We start from the raw sequence: 11,084 nt of genomic DNA, 5'->3' as shown, positions 1-11,084 counted from the left end.
CGGTCTCTAGAGCATTCTCCTGTTAGGACGTTGTCATTATTCTTTGCCTATGGCCATTAATGAGTGAACTTCAAACCTTTGAACAGTTCAGAGAATAATGGGACTGCTGATTAAAGAGACCCTTGAGAACCTTCACCATCCATTCCAATGTCTGTCTATAAACAGAGAAACGGTTGGTACCACTGTGAGACAAACCTGCTTAGTGTCATATGGAGTTCTCTGGCTTGAGGGTACACTCGGGCACACTATTCTATCTTATATCTGGTCTTATTTTTTTTAGTTTTTTTATAGTTTATATAAGAAATATTTACTTTAATGTTGTTACTGTTCTTACAATACTTTATACTAATTGTTAATTACTTTTCTTGAAGTTTCCTTGTTACCTTTCCTCGCTGGGCTATTATCCCTGTTGGAGCCCTCGGGCTTATACCATCCTGCTTTTCCAACTAGGGTTGTAGCTTAGCAAGTAATGATAATAATATTAATCTCCTGCCAACATACACAACGTCAGGGAACAAAACATGACAGAACAGTCAGGCAAGAGACTCCTGGTAAGTAAAAGTCAGGCAAGAGACTCCTGGTAAGTAAAAGTCAGGCAAGAGACTCCTGGTAAGTAAAAGTCAGGCAAGAGACTCCTGGTAAGTAGTTGTAGAGCAAAAAGACGACCAATATATTCAACTGCAAATAATAGGAAAAAATTTGATTGGCATTGAAGAAAAATATCACAATCGATACACAAGGGAGTTCAGAGTGGTCCAAAAGTTCCGTCAACGAACGGAAATTTCACACAGAAAATTCCTCCCGCGAAAATTTTACACAGAAAATTCTTGCAGCGACAATTTCAAGCATGGAAATTTCACCCATGGAAAATTCCACCAACGGTAAATTTCACCCATGGTAAATTCCACCCACGAAAATTCTACCCATGATAAATTCCACATACGAAATAATCACCCATGAAAAATTCCCCATAAGAAATATTCACCTATGATAAATTCCACATACGAAATATTCACCCATGAAAAATTCCCCATAAGAAATATTCTCCTATGATAAATTCCACATGCGAAATATTCACCTATGAAAAATTCCCCATAAGAAATATTCACCTATGATAAATTCCACATACGAAATATTCACCCATGATAAATTCCACATACGAAATATTCACCCATGATAAATTCCACATACGAAAATTCTACCCATGATAAATTCCACATACGAAATATTCACCCATGAAAAATTCCCCATAAGAAATATTCACCTACGATAAATTCCACATACGAAATATTCACCCATGAAAAATTCCCCATACGAAATATTCACCCATAAAAAAATTCCCCCACAGAAGATTCTACAAATTCCACCCACAAAAATTTAATCCATGGCAAATTCCACCCATGGTTAATTCCACATTCGAAATATTCACCCATGGAAAATTCCCCAACGAAGATTCCACAAATTCTACCCCCAAAAATTCCCTCGTGGAAATTCCACCACGAATTAAATTCACCCATGAAAAATACCAAATACCCCATTCACACGTTCGAACATCACTTCAAACGCTTGTCTGACGAACCACGTTCGACGAAGCGTTCGACCGTGTAAATCCACCTTTAAGTCAGAATATATAAATATTTGATGGTAAGAGAGGAATAACACCTAATCATCATCATCATCTCCACCGTTATCCCTACATTAAGGGGTCGGTTGCCTGATGTGCCCTCTCCAATGCCTTTAATCAAAGGCATCCTCTTCCCCAAACCTCTTCTCTCCCTATCAACCTTCACTTTTATCTCTCCATCTAATTCTCTGCCTCCCTTTTGATCTTCTCACCCTAACAGGTTCCTCCCAAGCCCTCCTCACTCCTCCCCAACATCCATCCTTAACACGTGCCCCCACCATCTCAGTCCTGACATTCTTATCATCTCAGAAATCTTCACTATACCTGCCATTCTTTTATTTTATCATTTTCCAACGTTTAAAACTGATATTCCCATGATCCACCTTAACCTTCACGTCTCTGTTTTCTCAAGCTTTGCTTTCCCCTTTCGTCTCATAGGCCAAGTTTCTGATCCATATTTTGACACTGGTCTTTATTACTGAGCTATAGATCTTGATGGGCATTTTCTTATCACATACCATTTCATCTACCTCCTTCCACTTTCCCCATGCTGCTTTTATCCAATTTTCAACTTCAGCCTCACATCCTCCCTCCTGATTCATAGTTGATTCCAAGTATCTAAATTGCTCCACCTGTTTTTATAACTGTTCCTCTACTTTCATGTATGGCTATCCTGTCCCTACCTTCCTTACTGCTCACCATGGTTTCAGTCTTATCCACATTCATCCTCAAGCCACACCTTTCCAAAGTTTCTTGCCACTCTACCACCCTTCTCTGTCTTCCCCATTCTCAGCAGTCATCACCTAATCATCTGCATATGGCAATTCCCACAACTCTAAATTTCTGATCGCTTCACTTAACACATCCAAGACCAACACAAACAAATTGGTCTTAATACTGACTTCTGATGTATTCCAAGACTAACTTCAAACGAGTAACTTAAATGGCAGGGATTGCATATGGTCTTAATGCTGACTCCTGATGTAATCCAACACCAACTTCAAACGAGTAACTTAAAATGGTAGGGATCGCATAAACTGTAATAACATGATTCATATTAAACAACAACTGACATACTCTTATACTTAAACAACACCTGACATACTCCAATACGGTTTGCATGATACTTCGCTAATACTAATATGGAAGTAAAACTGAAAACATTAACAGAATACGTTACTTAAAGCTAGTTTACATACATACATCCATAAACAAATTGAATGAATGAAACATTCAGATAGTTTAAAGTTGGGGCATATCTAAAGTGAATTAAACAGAATATAAATTATTGTACATTTTATTGTTTCCTTTCTTATGTATACACTACTGCTATTTTTTTTCTCATAATAAAAGCAAAATGTGGTGATTATTTTCGAACGACTGTTTATGGCTATTTTTTCGAACAATTGTTTATAGTTATGATTATCGATTGATTGCTAAATTCGAGCAACTGTTTTGACTCGAACAATCACTTTTCGAACAACTGTTGACTTTAACAATAACTTTTCGAACAACTATTGACTCGAACAATTACTTTTCGAGCAACTGTTGACTCGAACAATTACTTTATGAACAACTGTTGACTCGAACAATTACTTTTCGAACAACTGTTGCCGAAATTTCTGTTTTCGAACAACTGTTTTAGAATTGTCCGGATACGGAAAATAATACTTGGAATCAACTGTATTATTCCTGTACCTGAAGGAAACATATTTGGCCAACGCCTAGTCGTGCATACTTTCAATTAGTCCCCTGTTATCATCTCCATTATAACCAATTGTGTTTCTATTATATAAAACCTAAAATTAATTTCGATAGAGGGATGTACTTAGGTTAAATTTGATTCTAAAATTGTATATACTGGTGTTAAGGATAGTTTTTGTTAATATGTTAAATTTTAGTAACTCAATCTCTCTCTCTCTCTCTCTCTCTCTCTCTCTCTCTCTCTCTCTCTCTCTCTCTCTCTCTCTCAAAATGTTCCGTATAGTACTAACATTCTTAATTAAAAAACTTCATATGTAGATAGAGATAAAAAAGAGCTTCAGAGAGTTACTGCAATGATTATGAATCATAGAACTTTTTTTTTTTTTTTTTTTTTTGCCACCGCATAGATTCACAAATATAACTAGAGGGCACTCAGTAGAGCCCAGACCTCTGCCGCGGCAGCTTATTTCTCGAACTTTTGCTTGACCTTGACCATAACCTCTGACCTTAGTATGTATTATTTGGCGTGGATTTTCATATACTCAAATATGAACCAAGTTTGAAGTCCGTGTGACAACGATATCCAAACTTATGGGTGATTACGTGAATTGGATATTTTGCTTGACCGTGCCCTTGACCTTCCAATATTTAATAATTTTCAGCTTTTTACATAACAGTTAATCCCTGCAAGTTTCCTTAATGTAAGATTAAAATTGTGGCCAGGAAGCTGTTCACAAACAAACACACAAACAGAGGGTAAAACATAACCTCCTTCGAACTTCGTTAGCGGAGGTAACAGTTTGAAGACATTCAACTTCCACGAAATCCAGTGAGTACAGCAAACAAATGATTTCATGTAAGAGCGTTGACAAATGAAAAATCACAATTTGTTTGAAAACATGATATTTTTTTTTTTTTTGGGGGGGGGGGTCTCGTGTCAGTTGTTAATAATATATTAGAGTGCTCTTTGAAAAATTATGCATAGAAAAATTAACTTTTTCATTTCTTTTTCAAATATTTTGCATCTTCAGTTGTGATTTATCATCATCTGTTCAATGTAAACACAATAGAAAATGTATTGGAATTCTTGAAAGTAAATGTAAACTATATATGTATATATATATATATATATATATATATATATATATATCATATATATATATATATATATATATATATATCATATATATATATATATATATATATATATATATATATATATATATATCATATATATATATATCATATATATATATATATATACACATACATACATACGTGTGGATGTGTGTATATATATTTATAGGTGTAAATATGTGATATATAGACACCTATATATATATATATATATATATATATATATTGTATATCTGCATATATATATACTGTATATATATATATAATATATATATATACATATATATATATATATATATATATATATACACAGTCACCCCTCCATCTTTGTGGAGATTAGGTTAAAAGAGATACTCGCTGAGAAAAAAAAAAAGGGGGATATCATTGATGCCCTAGCGTGAGTCAAACTCATAGCTCTGGAAACAAATAACCACTGAAGACGCACGGTTGATTAACATGCCAAATAACTCACTTTACAGCACTACATTCTTTTCATGTGGTTTCTATTATGCTATTGTAGTTTATATTACTTTAAAAAGGTAATTGCGCATTACTAACAGCTCTAGTCCAAGGTAAGATGACTCATAATGCATGAGTCATTACCATGCCATCATATATATAACAACAAAAGATTGCGGTTCCTAACTAATAACACTCGCTAATACTGTAGTCTACATTACTGTAATAAATGTACAGTACTATCACTACAGTACTGCTTAACTAGCTGAGGCGAGACGACACATTACTCTTAAGTGATCTCTGCTTTCGTCTCGCATCTCTACCAGCTCGTCACCTAATACATAGCCCACAACCTTGTACAGTACAATACAATGAATATACGAATACCCTATGAAAATTAACAGGCCCCCCTCCCCACAAAAAAATAAAGATTTGCACAAAGCAAGTACAATAACACTTACCTTTACGAAGAAATTTTGTGCCGAATGATGCAATCCTTAAGGCAAAGCAGTAGCGTTTAGTATAGCACATGAAGCGTGAAGTAGAGATACACATTATGCACCAAATCCTTATGTTACAGACATGTAACTTAACGCTGCTGTAAAAAAAAAAATGAATTTTAGTTACAAATACAAAGGGATCTCTCTCTCTCTCTCTCTCTCTCTCTCTCTCTCTCTCTCTCTCTCTCTCTCTCACACATCTTTATGTAGAGAAGGTATTTAGAAAAATAATTGTAGTTTAAAATGGATTAATGAGGAAATGACATAACTGCATGGCATATCACACGTTCTCAGATGTGTCCTCAGTGCTACAAAGGAAAAATGATGCATGGGAAAAGAAACAGCTCTTGTTGCTTGACGAACACTTATGAGAGATATTTTGCGATGAAGGACGCTGGGAGAGTGAGGCAGTCAGTCAGGTAAGTGTTGTACAGCGAGGGAAAGGGAAAAAGCACGAAGTCAAGGTGCAAAGAAGTCCTGGTGGTTTGAAAACGTTGGGCTGTGTGCACTAGTTTTAAACGCGATGATATACGAAGAACTAAAATTTTATTTGAAATATTACGTGGATCTCAATGTATGGAATATCAACACTGTGATGAAGAAATCCACAATCACAGATGGTTGACTGTATATGTGTGTGTGTACGTAGAAATCATGCTAGCTGACACAGGATGAACATAAAATATATATCATAGCCATGAAAGGAAAAGTGAAAAGAATCGAGTGACACAGGATGAGCATAAATATATATATCATAGCCATGAAAGGAAAAGTGAAAAGAATTAAGTAGAATTAATACTTTTTGTCTTATTGGTAACGTTAACAGATTCAGGATGAGAAAAACACAGGGATAACGTGCCTATGATAGAGAGGGGAATCCCTAAATAGTCAGTTTCTTGATGATTCCAGATAGGCCAGATTTAAGAAATGATGATCATACAGGAATAATGGAAAACAGACTGTCTTAGATTTAAATTGTGACTTGGATAGAGGCAAATAAAAAGGATTCAACATTATTCTTTTGGGTGAAATTATTAAAAGAGAATACTGTCCTCGTCTCTGACTAGCCAAATTTGTTATTTAAACTTAGAGAGGGCAGCCATAGCATGTTTGATAGACCCCCTGGCGACTCTCATTTTATGCAGTTTTGTTCTGACAGAAATGCTTTTAAAAACTTAGCTGATAAAACAAGTTATATCCTGGAAAAGGAATACTATATATTACAAAAGTTTTATTTCCAAAGCTATTAAAAATGAAAATTTCTGACAAAACAGAACAGCAATAAATGGATGTCTAGCCCTGCAGACAGCCATTTTTTCCTTTCGTGGATACAATACATAGTTTAAAATACGGGAAAAAAAATGAGTAAAGTAACTGGAGTTGTTTTGGAGAAAAAATGCAATTAAGGTTCACAGTGAATATTTATAATATAGTTATCCGGCTCATACTGTTATATGGTGCAAAATCTTGGGGACTTGGGAGAAAAGAAGAGAGACTTTTGGAAAGAACCGAGACGAGGATGGTGAGATGGGTTGCTTGAATAGCACTATTGGAAAGGACCGACATGAAGATGGCAAGATGGGTTGCTTGAATAGCACTACTGGAAAGGACCGAGATGAGGATGGCGAGATGGGTTGCTTGAATAGCACTACTGGAAAGGACCGAGATGAGGATGGCAAGATGGGCTGCTTGAATAGCACTACTGGAAAGGACCGAGATGAGGATGCCGAGATGGGTTGCTGGAATAGCACTACTGGAAAGGACCGAGATGAGGATGGCGAGATGGGTTGCTTGAATAGCACTACTGGAAAGGACCGAGATGAGGATGGCAAGATGGGCTGCTTGAATAGCACTATTGGAAAGGACCGACATGAAGATGGCAAGATGGGTTGCTTGAATAGCACTACTGGAAAGGACCGAGATGAGGATGGCGAGATGGGTTGCTTGAATAGCACTACTGGAAAGGACCGAGATGAGGATGGCAAGATGGGCTGCTTGAATAGCACTACTGGAAAGGACCGAGATGAGGATGGCGAGATGGGTTGCTGGAATAGCACTACTGGAAAGGACCGAGATGAGGATGGCGAGATGGGTTGCTGGAATAGCACTATTGGAAAGGACCGACATGAAGATGGCAAGATGGGCTGCTTGAATAGCACTACTGGAAAGGACCGAGATGAGGATGGTGAGATGGGTTGCTGGAATAGCACTATTGGAAAGGACCGACATGAAGATGGCAAGATGGGTTGCTTGAATAGCACTACTGGAAAGGACCGAGATGAGGATGGCGAGATGGGTTGCTGGAATAGCACTACTGGAAAGGACCGAGATGAGGATGGCGACATGGATTGGTGGTATATCACTACTGGAAAGGACCGAGATGAGGATGGCGAGATGGGTTGCTGGAATAGCACTACTGGAAAGGACCGAGATGAGGATGGCGAGATGGGTTGCTGGAATAGCACTACTGGAAAGGACCGAGATGAGGATGGCGAGATGGGTTGCTGGAATAGCACTACTGGAAAGGACCGAGATGAGGATGACGAGATGGGTTGCTGGAATAGCACTACTGGAAAGGACCGAGATGAGGATGGCGACATGGATTGGTGGTATATCACTACTGGAAAGGACCGAGATGAGGATGGCGAGATGGGTTGCTGGAATAGCACTACTGGAAAGGACCGAGATGAGGATGGCGAGATGGGTTGCTGGAATAGCACTACTGGAAAGGACCGAGATGAGGATGGCGAGATGGGTTGCTGGAATAGCACTACTGGAAAGGACCGAGATGAGGATGACGAGATGGGTTGCTGGAATAGCACTACTGGAAAGGACCGAGATGATTATGGCGACATGGATTGGTGGAATATCACTACTGGAATGGATGGAGAGTCAAGATATAAGAATGATCTATGGCATATGAAATGTAAAGGAGAAGGCTAGGGAAGCTCATCTGAGATACTTTAGCTATTTAATAAGAGAAGAGGTGGAACCAACCAAGAAGTAAAAACATGTCAGTGATGGGGAGGAGGAGTGTGGGGGTGTCAACGGATCAGATGGATGGATATGGTGAGGAGGGATATTGTTATGCTAAAAACTCATTCTCATGAGTGTGTAACTGATAACAGAAATACTATATTTATACTCTATTTCTCTTTTAATGAGGCGCCTTTGCACTGACTCTCAGGGGTGCCCCTTTAGCTCGGAAAAGTTTCCTACTAGCTGATTGGTTAAAATTATTTTGCCCAAGTAATCAGATAGTAGGAAACATTTCAGAGCTAAATGGGCACCCTTGCGAGTCAGCGCTTACGCGCTTCAAAAAGAAAAATTAGTTTAGTAGTGTGCGTATTATTAACGTTCCGTTGCTGGTGTATCTTCAAGCAAATGATATTTTCATGAATGGAAATATAAGGGGAAAATTTTGCTGATGAATATCTAACCAGGCCTTGAAAGAAATGCAGACCACTTGAAGAAATTGCCATATGAAATTGGCTATCCATTTAATTTTTTTATGAATGAAAAACTCGCTATAAAAGAAGGAAAATTAATTAATGGAGTTCATTACTCTAAGAAGGAAATATCAATCACAAGCTAAAGCGAATATGGAAAAAATAAATTAGTCTTTTTCAAGAAATTCCCAACGACCAAATTTCGTTTTTGTGCCACATTTCGAAATCGAAGCTTTCATCTATTTCACGGTTTTACAAATGGCCTCGCCACGACGAAAGCTCTTAGCGGATGAGTGCAAGCGAGTGGGTTGAGGTAGTAAGGACGTGCGCGCGCAGAGAAGGATTTACTTTGGAGGAATTAATTTGACTGGCAGCTCCAAGAATCAATATTAGCTCACTTCAGGGAAACGCGTTTTGAAGTTTCTCCGTTAATGGACCTAATCATGTTTCATTTTTAAATTAAAGTATTTCTTTTATGTATTTTTTTTTCTGATTATATGAATAAATATGTTTAGCATCCTTATACTACAACAAGTATTTTTGAAAAAAGATGAGACCGTGGTGATAGACCCCAGGTAAATGTATTCTCTCACGTTCCAATGTATTGCCTCTGCCATATCTTTTGAATTTATTGTAAATACCGTAGACTTCTACTGTTGTGAATTACGATAGTGATGGCAAAATTACAAGACATTCTCCTGTTAGAACAGCACTAGGCCTAAACTTTTCTTAATTGATAAAAAGGAACAAGTTTAAACGAAAGAAATGCTACATATCCCTAGTATGACCTTTCGACCAGAGGCCAGTGAAAAAAAAAAAATATTGTTTTACAGTAGAATAGGCCTAAGTGGAAAAGATAAAAGCAAATGTATTTATGTTGACCAGGCTGACATGAGTCTTATTATAGTTTATATATGACATATCTGTTTTTGACGTTGTTAATAGTTTATATAGGACATATCTGTTTTCACGCTGCTACTGTTTTTAGAATGATATATTGTTAATTTATTCTCATCATTTATTTATTTCCATATTTCGTTTCCTCACTGGGCTATTTTTCCCTGTTGGAGCCCTTGGGCTTATAGCATCTTGCTTTTCCAACTAGGGTTGTAGCTTGGCTAGTAATAATAATAATAATAATAATAATAATAACAATAATAATAACTGGCCCTCAGCTTGAAAGCAAAGATACAGGTATAAACAAGTATTGCCACATGGCAATGAAATACTTAATTCCTCTTGCGACCATAGCAGATAATGGATCTATCTATCTATATATCAGCTATATAAATTCATTACCAAAGCATATCACAGCTGATTGTCATGATACTCATAAAGCATGTTCCTATTTTTTCGTCCCTAACAGTGATAGCCTCCAAGTCCTCTTTCAAGTGAAGTTGAACCTGATCATGCCGCTACACACATCCCCACACACATACACACACACACACACATATATATATATATATATATATATATATATATATATATATATATATATACATATATATATATATATATATATATATATACATACATATTATATATACACATATATACATACATGTGTATATATACATATATATATTACAATATACATATATATATATATATATATTACAATATACATAATATATATATATATATATATATATATATTACAATATACATAATATATATATATATATATATATATATTACAATATACATAATATATATATATATATATATATATATATATATATATATATATATATATATATATATATATATTACAATATACATAATATATATACATATATATATATATATATATATATATATATATATATATATTACAATATACATAATATATATATATATATATATATATATATATATTACAATATACATAATATATATATATATATATATATATATATATATATATATATGTATATATATGTATATATATATACACACATACAAATATATACATATATATATATATACACATACATATATATATATATATATATATATATATATATATATATATATATATATATATATATATATATATATATATATTATGACCAATCACTCAATCAAACCTCACGAGATTAGGTCAAATAGATTTTGAGTTATGCGAATCACAAACACGCTTACAAACGAATAAATACACAAACAAGATGTAAAGACATGATTATATGTTGTACATCATTAGATAGG

General features: G+C 35.4%; 1 protein-coding gene across 1 annotated transcript; it reads left to right on the top strand.

Annotated features, from left to right (window-relative positions):
* The first annotated feature begins 521 nt into the window (after positions 1 to 521).
* On the top strand, positions 522 to 8,367 carry LOC137650473 (uncharacterized). The gene is made up of 3 exons (XM_068383698.1): positions 522 to 551; positions 5,719 to 5,843; positions 6,858 to 8,367. Exons 1-3 carry the CDS (start codon positions 522 to 524, stop codon positions 8,365 to 8,367), a joined length of 1,665 nt encoding a protein of 554 aa, XP_068239799.1.
* Positions 8,368 to 11,084: the final 2,717 nt, after the last annotated feature.

This window comes from Palaemon carinicauda, chromosome 12 (assembly GCF_036898095.1).
Source record: "Palaemon carinicauda isolate YSFRI2023 chromosome 12, ASM3689809v2, whole genome shotgun sequence".
Lineage (NCBI taxonomy): Eukaryota > Metazoa > Arthropoda > Malacostraca > Decapoda > Palaemonidae > Palaemon > Palaemon carinicauda.
The sequence above is the reverse complement of the archived record's forward strand: the minus strand, read 5'-3'. Positions and strand labels throughout refer to the sequence as shown.